General features: G+C 36.7%; 2 protein-coding genes and 1 non-coding gene across 3 annotated transcripts in view; 2 read left to right on the forward strand and 1 right to left on the reverse strand.

Moving 5' to 3' along the window:
* Positions 1-15718, forward strand: part of PIGX (phosphatidylinositol glycan anchor biosynthesis class X) — a 26297-nt gene extending 10579 nt beyond the window's left edge. The window contains exons 4-7 of the mRNA XM_068968566.1: positions 1769-1910; positions 11897-12110; positions 13676-13776; positions 14856-15718. Coding sequence (XP_068824667.1) covers positions 1769-1910; positions 11897-12110; positions 13676-13776; positions 14856-14999 — 601 coding nt within the window. The 3' untranslated portion in view covers positions 15000-15718. The remainder of the gene's footprint in view (positions 1-1768; positions 1911-11896; positions 12111-13675; positions 13777-14855) is intronic.
* Positions 8756-8827, reverse strand: TRNAQ-CUG (transfer RNA glutamine (anticodon CUG)). The gene has a single exon. It is a non-coding gene; the product is annotated as a tRNA-Gln (tRNA).
* A 1174-nt stretch (positions 15719-16892) lies between the features above and the next one.
* PAK2 (p21 (RAC1) activated kinase 2) overlaps positions 16893-22972 on the forward strand; it is an 85569-nt gene continuing 79489 nt past the window's right edge. The window contains exon 1 of the mRNA XM_068988009.1: positions 16893-16954. The gene's annotated coding sequence lies outside the window, so the exon portion shown is untranslated. The remainder of the gene's footprint in view (positions 16955-22972) is intronic.

A 22972-nucleotide genomic window follows, 5' to 3' on the forward strand; every position in this document is an offset into this window, starting at 1 on the left:
CTTGTTATATTTTCTTGATGATTGACCCTTTTATTTTTGTGTGGTATTCTTCTTTATCCATGGCAATACTCCTTGTCCTAAAGTCTTCTTTTTCAGTATTATTATAGCCACTCTATAGTATTGTTATTAATATTTGCATACATTTTTCCATCCTTCTACTTTTATCTGTGTTTATATTTGCCATTTCTTGTGGACAGCATATAGTTAAGTGTTGCTATTTCATCCAATCTGTCAATCTCTGTATTTTAACTGGAGTGATTAGACCATATACTTTTAATGTTAATATAGATTTGGTTTGTTTGGTTTAAATTTACTCATCTTGCTTATTCTTTTCTATATTTTTTTCTATTTGTACCGTCTAATCTTTTTTTCTTTTTTCTTGCCTTATTTTGGATAAATGGAATATTCTTTGATCATTCCATTTTATCTCCATTTTTGGCTTATTAACTATACCTCTCTCTTTTTAAAAAATTAGTTGCTTTAGGGCTTACAATTTTAACTTGTCACAGACTACCTTCAGATAATATTGTTTCATACCATGAATAATGCATGAATCTTATAGCAGAATAGTTCATTTCTTTCTCCTCCCCTTTATGCTGTTCTTGCCATATGTTAATTAACTTTATGCTTTTTTGCTTATGTTATAAACCTGCCATATATTGTTGGGTTACTTTTGCTCTGATCAGTCATATTTTTTTTACACTATTATTTATTTTAATTGTGGTAAAATACCTGTAACATAAAATATGCTGTCCTAACTGTTTTAAAGTGTACACTTTAGAGGCATTAAGGATATTCCCATTGTTGTGTTACCATTATTACTAATATCCATAGACTGCTCTTCATCTTACAAAACTGAAATCTGTACCTCTTAACAGTAACTCCTCATCCCCATCCCCCAACCACCTGCCCCTGGCAACCGCCATTCTACTTTCTATCTCAGTGGGATCTCTGCTGAACTCTTTGGTTTCTATCCTTTGGTTGGTAGAATGCAGTGTCTTTGTGAAATTTCAGAATTTCTTATCTTTCAGTTCCTTGGTAATTCCTTGTCCAGTCTTGTGGAGTTACATATTACTCATGTTTATTTTAGTATTCAATAAAAATTCAAGGGGACTCCAATTCAGACTTCTAGAACTCTTTGTACAAAGATACTTCCTCTCTGGAACATAGTGCTGTGACTTCTAGCTGCTTAAGCCTCCCTTATCTTCTATCCCTGTTTTCTCAGTTAAGCAAAACCACCATGCTTGGGACCTCCTTCTCTGCACTCGGTCCAAAATAAGCCTCCAGAGAGAAAGCTGAGACAATTCTACATTTATGTTTATAACCTATTTTAGATTAATACTTGTAGTGTGGTATGAAGTAGAGGTCACAGTTCAGTTTTTTCTGTATAGGTACACAGTTGTTTCAGCATTGTTTGTTGAAAAGATAATCTTTTCCCCATCAAATTATATTGGAACCTTTATTTTTAAAAAGTGTGTGTCTGTTTCTGGACTTCATCCTTTCCCATTGATGTTTGTCTGTTTTCACCCTAATATGATGCTGTGACTATGACATGAATTTATGAAAGATCTAATGAGTGATTCTGATGTGATATAAATATTTCATTTGACTTTGTGATCTTCTTTTGAAAAACTAATTTGAAATATAATATTTGTACTAATTTAAATATAAGCTTGTTATATTATATTAGCTTGTTTAAAAATTGAATGAATTCTTAAGAAAAAAAAATTGAATGAAGATATTTACTTAAAACATACTTGTCTTACAGAGACCTGTTAACAAAAGTGAAATTTGGAGAAAGCATTGAGGACTTTCAGACCTGCCGACTCTTAATTAAACAGTACATCCCAACAGGACTCTTTGTGGATCCGTATGAGTTGGCTTCATTACGAGAGAGAAACATAACAGAGGTACAACTGTTAGAGGGTTTTTTTGAGAAGGAAATTATTGTAGGAATATTGTAATTGTGTTAAGAAAAAATAGATAAGATGACATTATAGTTATTTTTTAATTCATTTTGTTAAGTGTATGTAAAAGATAGGATGGGAGTATTCTTTAAAAAGTGAGTGGAATGTCTGTAATAAGTCAGCTAAAATGACATTTATATTAAAGCTTGTCTTTGAAAAGATTAGTGGTTAATAAATACTGCTTCAACAACAACTTTGTTAAAATTTGACATATACCCCAACATATATGTGGGGTACATATATATATGTATAATTTGGATATGGGAGGAAAGAAAACAAATATTTATTGGATATCTATATAACAGGTATTTTTTTTTAAGGAAGCAAGATAAAATTAAGCATTAAAAGAAAGATTATGTCCTATACCCTTTACATAGATTAATCTTTAGAGCATCCTTGGAAAGATTCCATTTTCTAGATAAGGAAACAGGCACAGAGGGTCCAAATAACTTATCCCGGATCACATAGGTAAATGGAAAAGCCAAGAAATGAATCCAGGATTGTCTAATTGCAAAGTTGTTGTTCTTTTGGGAAATGAATCTTACTCCTTAGTTAAGAGTTTGCGGAACTTTGATAAGAATCACCAGGGGGTATTTTTGGTGCAGATTATTGTCTTTCTGAGAAAGCTTAATTCAGCAAATCATATGGATCCCCAAATCTGTTAATGACTGAAGTGATTCCTATTAAGAAATTTTGGGAAATTGTTTTAGTTCATTCTATATATGAATTTGAAAAAGACAAAATACATTTGGATACACTTGGAGTCATTTAGAATGGTGGTTTATTTCTAATTGTGGTTTAGTCTAATTTCTTCACCTGTTTTATTTACAGTTGGTTTTGAGTAGGTAATTATATCCTCATGGCTTATAATTCAGGGAGTATAAAAAGTGTACAATGCTAAACTTTCACCTATTTTAACCCCTAGTTATCATTTCTTCCTATTTCTGTTTTTGTGTCTGTATGGCAGTTTAGGTACACATGTTCACATATATGGCAGTTTAGATACATATGTGGGAAGATTTCCTTTTTTTTTTTTTTTTCATTTGTTTCTTTTTTTCACTGAGCATGAATTCTAAATGAGGCTTTTTAATTTTTACACAATATGTTTTGGGAATTCCCTGGCAGTACAGTGGTTAGGACTCCACACTTTCACTGCCAAGGGCCCAGGTTCAGTCTCTGGTCTGGGAATTAAGATTCTGCAAGCTGAATGGTACAGCTAAAAAAAAAAGTACATTTCAAATTTAAATACAGTTCTTGGCTTGTACTGACATGGATTGGAATCATATTTAAGTTTACTTAATAAAATGATCTACCATGTTTTAAGAAAGTGGAATTTTTTTATGTATAGATACCCCAAAAGAGGTCACATGCCTACATACACATACCTGTGATTGGGATGAGATAGAGGTGTGTGCAGGTTGACTATAATGAGAAAATAAGGTGGGTAAAGGGTCCCATTATAGATTGTTGACAGCTTTATCTTGATTTTCTGCTTCCTAATTCTCTAATATGTAAAATTACAAATCTTTTATGTGAATTTACTTTTTCATTTTGGAAGCTTCTAGAAAAATAGATGTCTTATTTGTATAATTAGAAGTTGATTTCCTGATATATTAGATGCTATTTCCTTCTGCCTAGCTGAGTTGAGACTGTGGCCCCAATTCTTTGTGCAAAGAAACTTTGTCATGAGATATGTTATTATTTGGTGAATTTAACTAGATAGAAGAGACTTTATACATAGGGAATGATTGATGCTTATATATCTTGACTCTATTAGATAAGACAAAATTTTTGACTGTATGGATGATATGGCAACAAAATGTTTTTTAAAAGAGTTTATAGCTTCTGAGCAATTTGAAAATAAAAACAAGTCTTAACTAGTTTCATTGTAGATTTTTAATCAAAATCTCTTACATTCTTTGGAAATGGCATAATATTAGATTGAAACATAAGAAATTGATATTTTATAGGTCAAAATGGAAGTGTTTTTGAAATTGCAGGTTTCACTCAGTCAAAATGTGTTAGGACTTCTGCCTTGGCCAAGTTGAAGAACAGGGAACACATGTGCTTTCTGCTTGAAACAACCAAGAAGTAGACAAAATATAAGAAAGAATGGAAAAAATAATTGAATATCAAGCAGTGAAATCTTAGAGATGAGAAATAAATAAGCTTAGCCCTTCAGTTGTCCTAGTTTATTACATGAGAGTTCAGACTGTAGTACAGGGAGGGTGAACCTAAGCAGAGCCTAGTGGACTTCTTGAGTTAAGGAGATAAAGGTAAGATTTGGGAAAGACCAAAGTCACTAAAAGTGCTTTCCAGGTGACACTAGTGGTAAAGAACCCGCCTGCCAATGCAGGAGACATAAGAGATGCAGGTTTGATCCTTGGGTTGGGAAGATTCCCTGGAGGACGGTATGGCATGGCAACCCACTCCAGTATTCTTGTCTGGAGAATCTTATGAACAGTCCATAGGGTCACACAGAGTCAGATATGACTGAAGTGACTTAGCATGCATGCACACAGTGTCACTAGAATTCACAAACAGTGTATCAGAGAAGAGAGAACTACATAGAGACAAATTCCAGAGATCCACAGAGATTCCCCTGAATGCATAGTTGAGTATTAATTAATGCATGCATGTGAGGAAACTGCTTGATGCTGGGAAAAGAACTATATGAAAAAATTAGAGGTAGTAGTGTCTCACACAGGTCTGGTTGTGGTACTTGTTCCCACCAACCAGACTGAGAAAATCCTTGTAATTCATTAGGCTTTGGATAGAGTAAACAGAAGAGCTCAGTAGTGGGGAATACTAAGCCCTGGAATGAACATTATTTCAGTCCTACCTAAACAAATTTCAAAACCAAGACCCTGCAAAAATCAGACAGTTGCAGATAACCTTACAGCATTACAAAGAAAGCTCAAGAATATTTATAGGAATGCAGAAATATCTAGTACCCAACAGGATCAAAATGTCTTGACTCTAGTAAAAGTTTTTCAAGGATGCAAGGATGTGGGAAAATATGACTTGTAATGAGGAGGTAAATGATTCAGTCAATGCTGATCATAGCTGTATTCCTTATGTTCAGAAAGGTAAATAGAGAAATGGAAGATACTTGAAAGGACAGTTGACCTTTTAAAAATTAAGACTGCAAGTATGAGATGGAAAATATTCTGGGTGGAATTAACGGCAGATCAATGGAGAAGAAAAGATTAATAAACTTGAAATCATAGCAATAGAAACTACCAAAAATATAAAACAGATAAAGAAAAGAAATGTAAAAAGTGAGTAGAACATTAGTGAGTTGTGGAACAACTTCATGTGACCTACCATAAGTCTAATTGGGTTATTTCTAAGAGATACCTGCATCCTCACTTTCATTACAGCATTATTTACAATAGCCAGGATATGGAAGCAACCTAGGCATCCATCAATAGGTGAATGGACAAAGAAAACGTGAGATATATATTTCTGAAACTGAGATGTGTATAAATATGTATATATTTGCATGTATTTGTGTATATATGTGTATATACACATGTATATGTATACCCATACACAGAGACACACAGAATGGAATGTTATGCAAACATCAAAAAAAAAAAGAAGAAATTCTGCCATTTTGCAACAAAACACATGAACTTTGAAAGTGTTATGCTAGGTAAAATAAATCAAAGAAAGACAAATACTGTATGATCTCACTTATATGGGGAATATAAGAAAAACTGAACTCATAAAGAGAGAGTAGATTGGTCATTGCCAGGGGTGAGAATGTAGGAGAAATGGGTGAAGGTAGTCAGAAAGTACAAACTTCTAGTTATAAGATGAGTTAAGTTCTGAAAATCTAGTGTATAGCCTGGTGACTATAGTTAACAAACTGTATTGCTAAGAGAGTATACCTTAAATGTTCTCACCATGCACACACACTGAAAAGTAACGGTGTGAGGTGATGGACATTTTAACTAATGTTATTATGGTAATTATTTTTAAAATATACATATATCAGATCTTCATGTTATATACCTTAAACCTATACAATGTTATATGTCATATCTCAATAAAACTGAGCAGGGGAGGTGTAATGGAAATCCCCAAGGAGAGATGAAAGAGATGGAGATGGAAAAAAATATTTGAAGAAATAATGGCTGAGAAAATTTCAAATTTGATGGAAACTACAAACCCACATATCTACAATGCTCAAGTGCAAGAAATATGAAAGAAACCATATCAAGGTACAAGATAATAAAATTGTTTAAAACAATGATAATGAGAAAATCGTAAAAGCATCAAGATGAAAAAAAAAAAACACATAAAATACAGAGGACCAAAGGTAAGAATAACAGCAGATTTCTTGTCAAAAATAATGCAAACAAGAAAATGGAGCATCAGCATATTTAAAATATAGAAAGAAAAAAAAAACCTGTGAATTTAGAATTCTTTATACAGTGAAAATGCCTTTCAAGGTAAAGGTGAAATAAAGACTTTTTCAGACATAAAGGTTGAAAGAATTCATCACCATCAGACCTCCAATACCAGAAACGTTAGAAGAGATCCTTCAGGCAGAAGGAAAGTGATACCAGATGAAATCTGTATCTACACCAAGGAAAGAAGAACACTTAAAATGATAACTACATGCATAAAAATAAGATTTTTTTCCATATTATGTAAATTTTCCCAAGATAATTGACAAAAATAACAACAATGTAGTGTAGCATCCATACCAGGTCTAAGAATAAAATATATGATAGCACTATCACAAGGTTGAGACGTGAAAAACAAAATACACTTTAGTAAGGTTGTTACACTAAATGTAAGGTAGTTTAATGTCACTTGGAAGTAGACTGATACAGTAAAGATCTTTACTATAAACCCTGAAGTAACTGCAAAAATAACAGAGTCGTAGTTAATATGCCAGCACAGCAGATTAAATGGAACTATAAAAAAATTCAGTCTATTGGAGAGAAGGCAGAGAAAGAACATAAAGGGAACAAAAGATAAAGATACAGAGAACAAAATGAATTAAACTTAACCATATTAATAATCATATTAAATGTAAATGTCTAAATATCTCCATTAAAAGGTGGAGATTTTCAGATTGGATGAGAAATCAAGACCTAACTGTATATTGCGTATAAGAAATGAACTTTAACTTTTAAAATAAAAGATAAGACATGCTCACACTGATCAAAGGAAAGCTGATGTGGTTATATTAATATTAGGCAAAGGGATTCAAGAGCAAAGATTGTCGCAAGTGCTAAAGACTATCACTGTTTTAATAAAGGGATCAACTAATCAGCAGGAAATAATAATTCTAAACATTTATGTCACTAATAACAGATTCAAAATGCAAATAAAAATTGGTAGAACTGTAAGGTGGAATAGATGAATCCACACTTATAGTTGGAGATTTCAGTACCCTTCTCTCAATAATTGATGTAATAAGTAGACAGAAAGTTGGTAATGATATGAAAGACTGGAACAAAACTATGAACCAACTCCCTGATCTAATTGGCATTTACTGATCATTCCACCCAACAACAGTGGAATACATGTTCTTTATAAGTATACATACAGTATTTTTCAAGATAGATCATTCTAGGCTATAAAACAAGCCTCAATAAATTTAGAATTCAAGTCTTACAAAGAATATTCTTGATTGCAAATGAACTAAATTAGAAATAAAGAATAGAAAAATCTTTAGAAAATCTTCAAATATTTGGAAACTAATTAACACACTTCTAAGTAATCCGTGGGTCAAAAGAAGAAATCAGAAGGGAAATAAAGTATTTTGAACTGAATGAAAATGAAAATATAACATACCAGAACTAATGGGATACTGCTAAAGCTGTGTTTAGAGAGAAATTTGTAGCACTAAAATGCATATTTATTTGAAAGAAGATCTCAATTAACGTTTTCAGCTAAGCCTCTTTAATCTGTGATGAACACGTGAAACCACAGTAGAAGGATGGAAATAATGAAGGTCACAGAAGAAATTAATGAACTAAAAAACAGACACACACAGTAGGGAAAGCTGGTGAAACCAAAAACTTGTAGTTTAAGATGGATAAAATTGATAAACTCTTCAGCCAGACTGATTAGAAAAAAATGGGTACTGTTAGAATTAACATCCCAGGGCTTCCCTGATGGTACTGTGGTTAAGAATCTACCTGCCAATGCAGAGGACACGGATTCAATCCTAGTCCAGGAAGATCCCACATGCCTCAGAGCAGCTAACCCCGTGCATCCCAGCTACTGAAGCTTGAGCTCTAGAGCCCCCAAGCTGCAACAAGAAGCCTCCACAACGATAAGCCCACTTACTGCAACAAAGAGTAGCCACCACTCTCCGCAACAAGAGAAAACTAGCACACAGCAATGAAGACAGCGTGACCAAAAATAAAAATACATAAATAAGTAATTAAAAAGAATTAACATCCCAGTGTCAGAAAAGTATTGTTATACATTTCATTTTTCTAGTTTTACAATTTTAGATTGTATAAATTATTCAAAGATACCAGTTACTGCATCTTAATTGGGAAATGTTTTAGATTTTTTTGTTGTTGTTTTGAATTTTTTTGATAGAGCTCTGGTCTAGGGGAGAAAGTTCTGTTCAGTGTTACAGTTATGGTACAAAGATTTTATTGCTTAATTCATTTAACTTTGCTAAGGTGGTTTTTGATATGTGTGGTTTAGTGTTATCATGAAAAAGTGTAGGTCGGTGGCTGTCACCCAGTGGGTCTGAGCTGCAGCATGAGGACTCTTGGTTGCGGCATGTTCCGCAACCAGGGATCCAGTTCCTTGACCAGGGATCGAACCTGGCCCCCTGCATTCAGAGCACAGAGTCTTAGCCACTGGACCACCAGGGAAGTCCCTAAGGCTGATTTTTGAGATTCAGATACCCAGAATAAAAGTTTTTGAACCATCACCAAAAAACCCTTTGACTAATAGAGCCCTCTCTGAAGCCCAAAATGCCATTTAAAATATTCTTAGTTTTGCAGAAGTTTCCATACTTTTATTTCTATGGAAAATAAACAGTAAACAAAAACTCATTAATGAGAGAAGCTGAAGATCATAATGCCATCATAAATTCTAAATAGCACTATCAAGAATATACTTTGTGTTAGTTCTACTTATTGCACTTAATTTTCAACTAGATAAATATTGGCTGTCTTATTTCACCTAACTGAATAGGGCAATCTCTTTGACCTGGCTTTGAATCTTGTCTCCTCTTCTTACTAGCTACTATATTGCTTATCCACCCTGATAATTTGTTTACACATTTAGATAAAAGGCCTGAAACAGTGGAAACAGGGTCAGACTTTATTTTGGGGGGCTCCAAAATCACTGCAGATGGTGACTGCAGTCATGAAGTTAAAAGACGCTTACTCCTTGGAAGAAAAGTTGTGACCAACCTAGATAGTATATTCAAAAGCAGAGACATCACTTTGCCAGCTAAGGTCCGTCTAGTCAAGGCTATGGTTTTTCCAGTAGCCATGTGTGGATGTGAGAGTTGGACTGTGAAGAAGGCTGAGCACCGAAGAATTGATGCTTTTGAACTGTGGTGTTGGAGAAGACTCTTAAGACTCCGTTGGACTGCAAGGAGATCCAACCAGTCCATTCTGAAGGAGATCAGCCCTGGGATTTCTTTGGAAGGACTGATGCTAAAGCTGAAACTCCAGTACTTTGGCCACCTCATGTGAAGAGTTGACTCATTGGAAAAGACTCTGATGCTGGGAGGGATTGGGGGCAGGAGGAGAAGGGGATGACAGAGGATGAGATGGCTGGATGGCATCACGACTTGATGGACGTGAGTCTGAGTGAACTCCGGGAGTTGGTGATGGACAGGGAGGCCTGGCATGCTGCGATTCATGGGGTCGCAAAGAGTCGGACACGACTGAGTGACTGAACTGAACTGAGCTGAAGAGTTCCTACCTGTAGGGATCTTGTGGAAATTAAAGAAGCGAATGTATATAAACCACTGAGCTTAACTGGTACTCAAAGAAAGTTACCTTTATTATTACTGGGTCATTCTATACATCTTTGTTGACAAGATAGAAAATATGTGTTATTTTGATTTATATCTAGTTGTATGCAAAGAGAATGCATTGATAAACTTCTAGCAGAAGGTCTCTAGTAAAAGTTCTTAGGGATTTGCTGTTGTAATCTTCTTGGTCAACATTTTTATACTTAGATAAAAATACAGAAGATATAGTTATCAAGTTCGTAAATGTTACATAAATGGTTGACAGATTGGGATTTCAGTTAAATCTCAACAGCCTAGAAAAAAATGGACAATAGCCAAAAAGATGGCTATACAACATAAAGAGTGAACACTAACTTAAGCTATAGACTGTAGTTAATAATAATGTATCAGTATTGGCTTAATGAATTGTAACAAATGTACCAAACTGATTTTAATAATAGAGAAAACTGTGACTGTGTTTGGTTTTTCTGTACCTAAAATTGCTCTAAAAAATGAAGTCTATTAGTTTTTAAAAATTGTATATATATATGTCACACTGAAATTAGGCTGCTAAAAAGTTAATGCAATTTTTAAACCTAGAAACTAGAAAAAAATGTAATTTTTGCTAAAGAAGATAGTATTGCTACTATATTCTCTGAGTATTTCAAAAGGCAACTGATAGGATGAATGGTTTGGAAAACCATGTCTTGAGAGACCAAGAAAACTGTACATATTTCTTTGGGGAGGAGAAAACATATAGAGAAGGGTGGTTGCCTTCTAAGTTATGAGGGACCCTTAGTAAAACAAATAACATATTTTTTGCAAATATTGCAAGCATGGACAGTTGGTGAATTGTTATGGGTCAGAGAATCAAGTTTCTACTAATAAAAAGGGAATAAATCTAATAGCACATTAAATGAGATGACTTAAAATAATGAACTTCCTTCCAATCCCTGAAAGCATTAAAACAGTAGCTGGATATTTGAAAAATACTCTCATTGGAACAGTGGTTTAAACTGATCACTTCTCAAGTTCCTTATGAGTCATAAGATTATAATTCTTTGACCTTTGCTAGTAAGTTCTATTACTCCTGTGATGAACAGGGAAGAAACAACATGTGAAAATACAGCACTTGGTGTCATTGTCAAATAGAATTAGGATGCCAGCTCTGGTGGGTAGAAATTATTGCTGGTTTTTTCTCTTATGTAAGTGAATCTGAAGAAAAGTTGCATGTGTGTATGCATACACATGCACACATATTATGTATAGAATGTTCATATGCATGTGTATGTGTGTGTGTGTGTGGTTTTATAAATAAATATGTATATATGGATACATTTACAATGTAAGACTGATTTCTGCCACGTGTGCATTTTTACTTTTGGCGTAAAACACTTATTTTAAAATGTTTTTTTTACCATATTATTTTTTAAAAGAATTGTTACCATTTTTTCCATTAACTCTTTGTATCCAAAAAAGAGTGCTGACCTTTGCTTTGACTTCCTGCCCGCAGTGCTCTATCTTACTCACTACCATCTTACTTGCTTCTTTGAAGAACAGGAAATTACCAGAGTGATACCTATCATTTTAACCCAATACAGGGTTAGGTGTTTTTATCATAGTTATCATGCTAATTGAATAATGCTGTATTTATTCCTGAAGTTTCTTTTCTTGGTACCTGTTTTGTTACCAAAGCAAAGGTTATAAGGAAATTACATAAAAATTTTTATTATGAGGAAATTTCACACCTCAGAGTATAATTTCTTCAGTTTACTTTTAGTAAGCTTCTATTAAACACAGATCACAGCTTGTGTTTTCTACTTAAAACTGAGGATGGAAGAGGAATGAAAATTGTTTATAAGGGGTGGTGTGTTTGACATTTTTGTTCATCTATATAGCAGTCTTCTGGTTTTGTTTTTTACATCTTCCTCATTCATTTCTTCTGGACTAATATTTGTATTCTTTTTGACAGGCAGTGATGGTTTCAGAAAATTTTAATATAGAGGCTCCCAACTATTTGTCCAAGGAATCTGAAGTTCTCATTTATGCTAGACAAGATTCACAGTGCATTGATTGTTTCCAAGCTTTTTTGCCTGTGCACTATCGCTATCATCGGCCACATATTAAAGATGGAGAAACTTTTATTGTGGTCCATAACCCTGATTTATTGATGTATTGTGACCAAGGTAAGGGTTACAAATCTTTCTGGAGAGTTGAAAATAAGAGTAAAGGTATGGTGGTAAGTCAAGGACAGTGATAACAAAGTCATGTTTCTTTTTTCTTTCTGTTAAACTTTTTGATTGTAAAATAAAGCACTGATACAGAAAAACTTCACAAATATATAGTTTAGTGAATTATTAGAGGGGAAATAGCCATGTAATTACCACCCAGGTCAAGAAGCAACTTTGCCAGTCAGCATAGCAGTAGCCCCACCGGTCCTGTCCCAATCTCCTTTCCTGTAAGAGTAACCCACTCTCCTGACTTTTAATCACTTCCTTATGTTTCTTTTATACTTTCATCACTCAAGTGGGCATTCTTAGACAGGATAGCTTAGTCTTGCCCATTAAGAAAATGTTATTTCTGTTAAGTCTATTAATTACAGATTTCTCCTCTATTTCATTCTTTAAAGAAAATTTTATCTGTTGAAGAACCAGAGTCATTTGAGACCCTGTCATTGTTGAGGTTTGGATGACTAGACTCATTAGTTCATCTGACTTCTTCATTGCTTGGAAATTGGTAGCTAGCCTTGAGAGGTGTGATCAGATTCAGGTTTGATTCTTTTGATAAGACTATAGGTGGTGCTGTGCTGTTTTATGAGTGGGCATATAATGCATGGTGTGTTTCTTTTTTCAGCCATTGATGCCTCTGCTGCTTTCTGTTTCTTCATACTGATATTGCAGGATTGCATACTGATATGGTAGCTGTTTGTGCTTTGTGTCCACTTGCATGTATTTTAGGGATACTTTATCACCTAGTTTTGTTGTAAAAGTTGTCTATGAGTTATTGGTTTTGTGTAGAATTGTTCTCCTTTTATGTGTGGATTTCAGCAAATTTAAAAACTGCTCTCATCATTTTCAGTCTTCCTAGAATCAAAACTTTAGGAAGTCCCTTTCAGATTTTGGTTCTTTGTATCTCCAAATTTGGGCTGATTAAAATGTTTACGGAATTCAGTAGCACTGTTACTAAAGACTGACAGGAAGTTTTAAATCACACATTTGCTGTCATCATCTGTTTCATGATGAGATAAGCCAAAAAGTATTCAACTTGTTAACTTTGTTCATCTAACCTAGTTTACTGTTTCTTTTAATGGTTACCTTTTACTTACCCTAAATAAAGTTTGGAAAAGTGCCCCCTCCCAAGAGAGCACTTGGGGTTCTGGAATTGTTCATTTTTTTTGGTCTGAGAGTTCTTTCCATGGCTGTGTTTTGTCTATGGAAATTTATCTGGTTGTAGGTTTATGATCTGTTCATTTTTCTGAGATATGTTATACTTCAAGAAAAGTTTGAGTTAAAAAAAATGGCCCCTGGTGTAGTGGGATTTGTTAAGAAGTCATGCTCAACTTCTTCACAGTCTTTGTAATTTTATAATTTTCTAGGCATCCACTTAGAACAGGCTGTTAAAACAACACATGATAACACATGTGCATTGTGTATTAAAATGTTTGAATAATCATATCCCAACATGAAAGACTGACTTGGCTTCTAGTCCAGATACAGGTTTTCTGATATGATTTTCTACCACTTTTTCTCAGAGTTTCCAGTCTTGAAATGCTGGGCTCAGTCAAAGGTGACAGCTCCTTGTGCCTTGAACAGTAAGGATATCTGCCAATGGAACAATATGAAATATAAATCAGTAAGTTAATATTTTGGGGAAGGAAATGGCAAACTACTCCAGTATTCTTGCCTGGAGAATCCCATGGATAGAGGAGCCTGGTGGGGTACAGTCCATGGGGTTGCAAAGTGTTGGACACAACTGAGTGACTAAACAGCTGCAACAAAGTTAATATTTTATGTTGTTTTAGGTCATGCGTCCTCATACAAAACTCCTTCTATAATGTTTCTGCCACATTTAAGGGATGATAATTTTATATTCTACCATAGGAAGGTGTTTTATATTTGCTTTTAATGTTGTTTCTTTGTTACTGTTGGCAGTAGTCATAGAATCATTTAATTTGCAGGTATGGAGATTGAGAGTTAGTCCCATGCTTCATTGATCCAAGGCTAAGTGTAGTTGATGTGCTTTTTAAAAGTGTGAAATGGCAAAAAAAAAAAAAAAAAAATAGTGGTGTGTCCATCTGATTTTATTTAATCAGTAAAACTTCACTATATTTAGAACTTTTTATTAATTTTTAAGCAACAAAATGAATTAGTTAACTTCATTATATTACATAGAACAAGTGAAAAAGGAAAAGTAAAACTGTAAAGTTACATCATTTCAACTGTAAGTTTCTAGACAGTAATATTGTTATTATAAATCTAAATCTAGGCTGATGCAGGCCATTTTTAGAGTTTTAACCTCCCAACTTATTTTCAGTGATTAAATTGAGTAAGTATTGGTAGCTCATTAACACTGACTTGGTCAGAAGTAGAGACACAGATGTAGAGAATGGGTGTATGGATACCAGGAGTGAGTATTAGAGAGGGTGGGATGAATTGGGAGATTGGGATTGACATATATATACTACTATGTATAAAACATAACTAATGGGGGCCTCTTGCATAGCACAGGGAACTTAATGAGTCTGATTCTGTTACATTAACTGAAATGTTGAATCTAAAAGAATCCATCAGGTAGTGTTACATGTAGTATAGCAATGGTGAAAGGTATTTAAAAGAAAAACGAGAAAGTTAAGTTAAAAAATCAAAGAAGTAATGGTTTCATCTTTGGAGGCTGATCTTAAATGTATCTAACTTCTCTGTCTCTCTCCCAAGGTATACAAGAATCTGACTCTACAAGTTCCAGTGGGGCTGACCATACATACCTCTTTAGTGTGTTCTGTGACTCTGCTCATTTCCATCCTGTGTTCTACTTGGATCCTTGTGGCTGTTTTCAAATATGGCCATTTTTCCCTATGAATTTTATGCAGTTAAATAACTTTCCATAAACCTGAATAAGACCAAATCATTTGTGACCAGAAGTATTCTTCTAAAATTATGTCATTACTTTTGCCTTTTGTCTTTATTTATGGCTAATATTATATTTACTAGAGGAAATTCTGGATCATTCTCAACTAATTTCAAAATTCAGTGCTCTATTGTGTAGACCTCTAATAATCCTCAAGCATCAGGGGCCAATACAGGAAACTTAATTCTGTTAAATTAATATTATTTATGAAAAGTGACTTAATCTTCATTTGGATTATAAATAAGTACTTTATTAGAGACAAATTATTGCTAAAAATTGAGAAAATTGTTATGAATAAGACTAATTTGGATGAATCAGAGTTTATTTAAATGTTAGTTTTATAAGAATATTAATTTGTGCAGTTTCAAAGAAAATCATTAAAGTAGGACTTCTAAGAATATCAAAATTGATTATTCCTTGAAGCTTTTCCATTCTTTTTATAATACTGCTTTTGAATATATAAATTGGCAAAGGATTGATGGAGTTAAGTACTAATATTAAAAAGTATATTTTACTATGTTGTATAGTTACAAAAGTTTTTGAATCTTCAGGTGATTTTTTTTTTAAGAACAAAAGGTCTTGGTTTATTGTTTTTCTTCGGAAAAATTATAAAATAAAGCAAACACATAAGCTAATTAAGAAATAAAAGGGCAAGCATCTTCCAGAACAGAAGCCAAGAAACTAGGGTATGTTTTGTATAGCATAATGGGATATGATATACTTTATATATGCTATCACTGGTTAATTTCCTAAAACATTCTGGTATTTTTTAATGGGAATAAATATTTTCTAATTTGCCATGTTAACATGTTTTCCAGGTATTTTTTTCTCAGTGGGATTAATATAGTGGCATTTAAATAGAATTATATTAGTTAAAATTCAGTACCATTAACACCATTTTGGAATATGGTTAGTCAGGTGGGGAAACCTGGTACTTTTTAACCTCTTAAGTGTGTTTCTATGTATGTGCATGTATGTAATAGTCATTTTCTTTTGCACATCAAAGCCAAGTTCCTCAGTATCTAAATGTTTTCATTTCAGTTAATATTTGAAATAATGGCTTGGGATATGATTCAGCCATTTTTTCATTTATATGGGTATTCAGAAGTGTAATGAAAGTGTGAATGTGAGTGAAGATACTTTAATATGAGTTTTTTTGCCTGATAAATGCTGGCAGATGATATCACTTTGATGCAACAGAGCAATTTGAAATCTTTATATTGTCTTCTTTGGATTACTTAAAAAATGACAATTACTTTACTTTTTAAATCAGTTTATCAAAGAAAACAGGTACTATTCTCCTGGTCATTGTGTTCCAGTATTGTTCCACTTGTATGATGTATTTTCTTAAAGTATCATGTAATGTTCTCTGGATGAAAATAACAAAGATTACCTCAACTAAGTGTGGTGGGGGGGTAGAGATTGTTTTTTGTGTGTGTGCCTTTCAGCTACTCTAGTAGGAACTTAGATTATTTAGTTAGATCTAATGGAGGATAGTACATTCATGACTTGGAAACTGAGAAGATTTATTTCTGCTGTAATGATTTCAGAATGTAATGAGTTTAAGGATTATTCTAGTCAAATAGTCTATTCATCTCATCTTCAGTTCAGTTCAGTTCAGTCGCTCAGTTGTGTCCGACTCTGCGACCCCATGAATCGCAGCACGCCAGGCCTCCCTGTCCATCACCAACTCCCAGAGTTCACTCAGATTCACGTCCATTGAGTCAGTGATGTCATCCAGCCGTCTCATCCTCTGTCGTCCCCTTCTCCTCCTGCCCCCAGTCCCTCCCAACGTCAAAGTCTTTTCCAGTGAGTCAACTCTTCGCATGAGGTGGCCAAAGAACTGCTCATCTATATTTATGATTGATGCTGATTGATATGATGTGAAGATAAAGAATGTCCGCAGGTGAAGTGACTAACACCTATCTGTGCATGCATGCTCGGTGTCCCACTCGTTGCGACCCCATGGAACCTGCCAGGCTCCACTGTCCATGGGATTTCCCAGGCAAAGAATACTGGAGTGAGTTGCCATTTCCTTCTCCAGGGGATCTTCCTGACCCAGAGATTGAACCCAAGTTTCCTGCATCTCCTGCCTTGGCAGGCAGGTTCTTTACCACTGTGTCACCTGGGAAGCCCCACACCTATCTCTATTATCCATCAAATTTATATACTACCGGCAGGTAGTTGAATATAAGATTTGGTAGGCTGTGAGAGAGTGAAATAATATAGAGGATTGTCCTAGTCCATGATATGTTGGTAGGTTTAACTATCTATCTGATTTCTTGCACCTTACTTCTGGGATTACCTTCCTCCTGAAGTGTATCTTTTTAAGATGTCCTTTTAGTAGGTCTCTCTGGTTTGTTACATTTCTGTGGTTTGTGATATCTCTGTTTTTGCTTGATGATATATTTATTTCACCCTCACTTTTGTTACTGAGTTTAACGAGGTATGTACTTCTAAGTTCAGTTACTTTCTTTAGGTAGTTTGAAAATATTTTTCCATTGTCAGATGGCACACATTGTTGCAGTTGCGAAATCTATGCTAAATTTAATAGTTGTTTCTTTGCAGGGGATGTCTTTTCTTTCTGGGTTCTTTATCTTTGGTATTCTGCAGTTTCACTTTGATGTGTTTGAGATTTCCTTTACTTATCCTGTTTGGGATTCACTTTGCTTCCTGAATCTGAAGGGTCTTATCTTTGATCAATTCTGGAAAATTCTAAGCCATTATCTTATCATATACTGCTTCTTTTTGTTTTTTCGCTTTTTCTCATTATGCGTACGGTATAGCCCCACAATCTATCCCCATGTCTCTCAACTTTCCTTTCATATTTCCTTTCTCTTTGGGTTGCTATCAGTAATTTCTTTACATCTGTCTTCCAGTTTATTAATTCTCTCTTTAACAGTGTGCAATGTACTATTTAATCCAAACATTGGCTTTGGTTTTAGTTATATTTTTTGTTTCTAGAAGTTTTACTTGACTCCTTTTCAAAGTTGCTTGGTGATTTTTTATAATATCTTGTTTCTTGCTCCTGTCTTACTTTGCTTAATCATTTTAATAAACTTATGTTATATTCAGTAATAAATAATTCCAAAATCTAAACTTCATGAGCTTCATTATTCTCTTTGTGGTTTCTGCTGATTCATTCCTGGCTTATTTTCTCAGATGTATTGTAGTTTTATTTTGGGTGTTCATGTATACCTTTTCATAGCCTGTTTATCTGTGGAAATCCTTTCAGTCCTGTGTTGAGAGTGACCCTGTGCAATAAGGATATGTATTTGTTTCTTCTAGACCTCCAAGTGTTACCAGCCTGGGAGATTTACTTGACTTGAGGTTTCCTGGACAGTGTAGGTACTATAAATTTGAACTTTCAGACCTATGTGAGTGAAAATTTGTGGTTATGAATTCTAAAGGGAAAGTTTTTTTCCCCTTGATGCCAAAATCCAGGTTAAAATATATCCACATTTTGGCCTGGGTTGGTACAGGGGATTTTTTTCTCCTAGTCTATTCTCAGAGGGTATAGTCCTCTGAATTTTCCAGCCTTGTGCAAGATTATAGTCCCAACTCTTTCTACAGGCTCATAGCCTTGTCTTTGGTCTCTTGTCTCCTGGGCATCCAGGAAAACCATAGAGATTTGAGGTAAGTAGGTTTTTTCAACACAACAACACAACACAACACAACACAACACAACAGGCTTCATTGACTTGGTTACTACTTTGGTTTCTTGCTCCTCCTTTGGGTTGAATGTGAAGTTTGGAAGCCCATCAGAGGTATTCCTCTCTCTTTGTTTTAATTGGAGGATGATTGCTTTATAATATTGTGTTGACTTCTGCCATATATAAACATCAATCAGCCACAGGTATATACATGTTCCCTCCCTCCTGAACCCTGCTCCCATCTTCCACCCCATGCCACCCCTCTAAGTTGTCACAGAGCACAGAGATCAAATTGCCAATATCCGCTGGATCATTGAAAAAACAAGAGAGTTCCAGAAAAACATCTATTTCTGCTTTATTGACTGTCTGGATCACAATAAACTATGGAAAATTCTGAAGAGATGGGAATACCAGACCACCTGACCTGCCTCTTGAGAAACCTGTATGCAGGTCAGGAAGCAGAACTGGACATGGAACAACAGACTGGTTCCAAATAGGAAATGGAGTACGTCAAGCCTGTATATTGTCACTTGCTTATTTAACTTACATGCAGAGTACATCATGAGAAACGCTGGGCTGGAAGAAGCACAAGCTGGGATCAAGATTGCTGGGAGGAATATCAATGACCTCAGATATGCAGATGACACCACCCTTATGGCAGAAAGTGAAGAAGAACTAAAGGGCCTCTTGAAAGTGAAAGAGGAGAGTGAAAAAGTTGGCTTAAAGCTCAACATTCAAAAAACTAAGATCATGGCATCCGGTCCCATCACTTCATGGCAAATAGATAGGGAAACAGTGGAAACAGTGTCAGACTTTATTTTTCTGGGCTCCAAAATCACTGCAGATGGTGACTGCAGCCATGAAATTTAAAGACGCTTACTCCTTGGAAGAAAAGTTATGACCAACCTAGATAGCATATTCAAAAGCAGAGACAGTACTTTGCCAACTAAGGTCCGTCTAGTCAAGGCTATGGTTTTTCCAGTGGTCATGTATGGATGTGAGAGTAGGACTATAAAGAATGCTGAGCACTGAAGAATTGATGCTTTTGAACTGTGGTGTTGGAGAAGACTCTTGAGAGTCCCTTGTTCTGCAAGGAGATCCAGCCAGTACATCCTAAAGGAGATCAGTCCTGGGTGTTCATTGCAAGGACTGATGCTAAAGCTGAAACTCCAGTACTTTGGCCACCTGATGCAAAGAGCTGACTCATTGGAATAGACCCCGATGCTGGGAGGGATTACGGGCAGGAGGAGAAGGGGACGACAGAGGATGAGATGGTTGGATGGCATCACCGACTCAATAGACATGGGTCTGGGTGGACTCCGAGAGTTGGTGATGGGCGGGGAGGCCTGGCGTGCTGTGGTTCATGGGGTTGCAAAGAGTCAGACACAACTGAGCGACTGAACTGAACTGAATTGGGTTGAGCTTATGCCTTTGAAAGGATGTTCTATTTTATCCAGCATTTTGTATATTTAATAGTGGGAATGTTTTTCAAGTTACCTAATAGTGTGCCCTATTGCTCCTTGAATCCCTTTTCTCATATTCTTCATATCAATTAAGCTGTTTTGCTCTTTGTCTCAGCAAGAACAATTTGGCTTTATCTATTTCCATTGCTATTACTCTACCACTAGTCATGATTAATGCCTCCCTAATTCATTCCTTTGTCTTCTTGCATCTCAAAACTCCATTCTCCATGTAGCAGTCTAGTATAAACCAGGTAACATCACTTCCCTGCTTACAACTATTTAATAACTTCTTGGAATAAAGTCCAGCCTCATTACTATGTCATTTAATATCCTTCCTGACCTGAATCTTGTCTAGTGTTTTGCCGTACTACGCTACTCCTCTTGCACTAAACTGCAGTTACACAGGCCTTTTTAACTGACCTTAGCGAGTTCTTGTTTTCCTTCCTCTGCTTGTAATGCTCCTGAAAGCTTCTCATGGCTCTCTCTTTCAGTTCTTAAACGTCACCTCCTTAAAGATGTTTCCACTGGCCACCTTATCCAAAGTAATCATCCTAGTTTTTTTCCTCATACCAGATTCTATTTTAATTATTGTGTTTTTATATTTGGAAGTTCCACAAAGACAAAGTGACTCATGTTCACTCTTGTATCCCTGATACCCAGGAGTGACTGGTACATATTAGACACTGAGTGAATACATTGAGGAATCTAGTCAAAGCTATGGTTTTTCCAGTAGTCATGTATTGATGTGAGAGTTGGGCCATAAAGAAAGCTGAGCGCCAAAGAATTGATGCTTTTGAACTGTGGTGTTAGAGATGACTCTTGAGAGTCCCTTGGACTGCAAGGAGATCAAACCAGTCAACCCCAAAGGAAATCAGTCCTGAATACTCATTGGAAAGTGTGATGCTGAAGCTGAAACTCCCAATACTTTGGCCACCTGATGCAAAGAACTGACTCATTGGAAAAGACCCTGATGCTGGGAAAGGTTGAAGGCAGGAGGAGAAGGGGATGACAGAGGATGATATGGTTGGACGGCATCACCAGTTCTATGGACATGAGTTTGAGCAAGCTCCGGGAGTTGGTGATGGACAGGGAAGCCTGGCATGCTGTAGTCCATGGGGTTGCAAAGTGTCAGATATCACAGAGCGACTGAACTGAACAGAATGAAAACATTGCGGAACTCCTCTGTGAATAAAACATAGAGGCCTTGATTTGCAAGGAGATGGGCCTTAATTAGCACCAAAATACATTGAGTTACAGGCAAAAAGCAAAATGGATAGTGGATGAATTCTCAGAAACAGATGTCCTGGAGCAGGTTCATGTAACAAAAATCGACTTTCAGCGTCTTTGGTTGGCACACCTGACTGGAGACAATGCTGAATTACATGAGGGACTGGCGCTCTCTCAATATAGAGAATAACCCCCCAAAAAAGAACGTGGGAGAGAGACGTGGAACACATCTCCAAACTACAACTCCCGACAGGCCCCGCGTGAACTCCCACTGGGAGGTGGTGCCGGTCTCCTCCCAGTGGAGCTCGGGCTTCGGTCCCGCCCCTCTCCGCTCCCCGCCGTCGCCCTCCCCTAGGGTTGTGGCCACGCGCAGCGGCAGTGGTTGTTCCGCTTCCCCTCTGGCCTGGGCCGTCGCCATTGCCGAAGGCTCCCTGCCCTCCCCTCCCGGCGCCCGCGGGGCTCGGCTGCCGCCTGGCCTAGCGGTAGCAGCGGCTGCGCTCCAGCGCGGCCCCTCTTCCCGCCCCGCTTCCCCTTCCCTCCCCTCCCCGCCCCGCGTCGCGCGCTTGCTCGGGGCGGCTCCGGAGCCCGCCGGGAGCTCGGCCGGAGGCTCCTCGCTGGGGCGGGGACCTTTCCTCGCTTAGGGTAAGTGTGCAGACAGGCCGGGACGCGGGCCGTCGTTCTCATTCCTCCTCGGTTCTACGCGGCCTGGCCGGCGTGAGCGGCCCGGGGCAGCTGACCTGCCCCGCGCGGGCCCGGGAAGCCGCCACCTGCGTGCCTGGAGCCGCAACTCTTGGGGCGGTGGCTCATTGTCTGCGCCCTCGGGCTGTTTTCTTCTCCGGCTCTAGCCTGAAATGGGAAGCTTGCTGGGCTGGTGAGATCTAACTCTTCCTGGACCCGGCCCTGCCCTGAACCGTGTCGCGCCACCGTCTCTGCCTTCTGCTAATCTCCCTTCCCTCGCGTTTCAGCCGCCTTTTCTTCATTTACTTTACTGTTCGACGAAACGTTTCGGGTTTTAGTCCTTGATTTTTTTTATCCCTTACAGAGTCCCAGCTCCTCCTTATCTCTCTGGTCATCCCAGTTTCTTTACCGAGGCACATTGTCTAAAGCCGCTTCATTCTTTCCTAAACTGCAATCTGTGATCTCTTCCATATTCCGCATCAGTAGAAAACGAATAGTTTTCCGAGGGTTTGAGAGCCTCCGTTTAAAAACAGAACTTTCGGGTCTTCTCGTGATTCCTTTTGATCCTCCGCCAGGAGGTGAATATTTGCTTCTTTAGGTAACTTAGCTGAAGGTTGGCTTTCACTATGTTTAGCTTTCTTTAAAACAACACATACACACAAAACGTTGTCGAGTATTCCTCAGTGGGCTCAACCTTTTGACTCATTCTTTAAAGATAGAGTCATCCAAGAGCTGAAGAGTGGAAAGCAATTGCCGTTGTCGTCAGTTGTGGGGTTGTACTACCGGCCCTGTATCTTATCTTTAATGGGAATACTCTGGGCAGTGCGAACGTGATTTCTTTCCTCCTTGATAAATAATGCCAACTCCTATTGGTTTAGTTATCTCAGATTTATTTTACAAGTG

This window comes from Capricornis sumatraensis, chromosome 1, assembly GCF_032405125.1.
Source record: "Capricornis sumatraensis isolate serow.1 chromosome 1, serow.2, whole genome shotgun sequence".
In the NCBI taxonomy this organism is placed as follows: domain Eukaryota; kingdom Metazoa; phylum Chordata; class Mammalia; order Artiodactyla; family Bovidae; genus Capricornis; species Capricornis sumatraensis.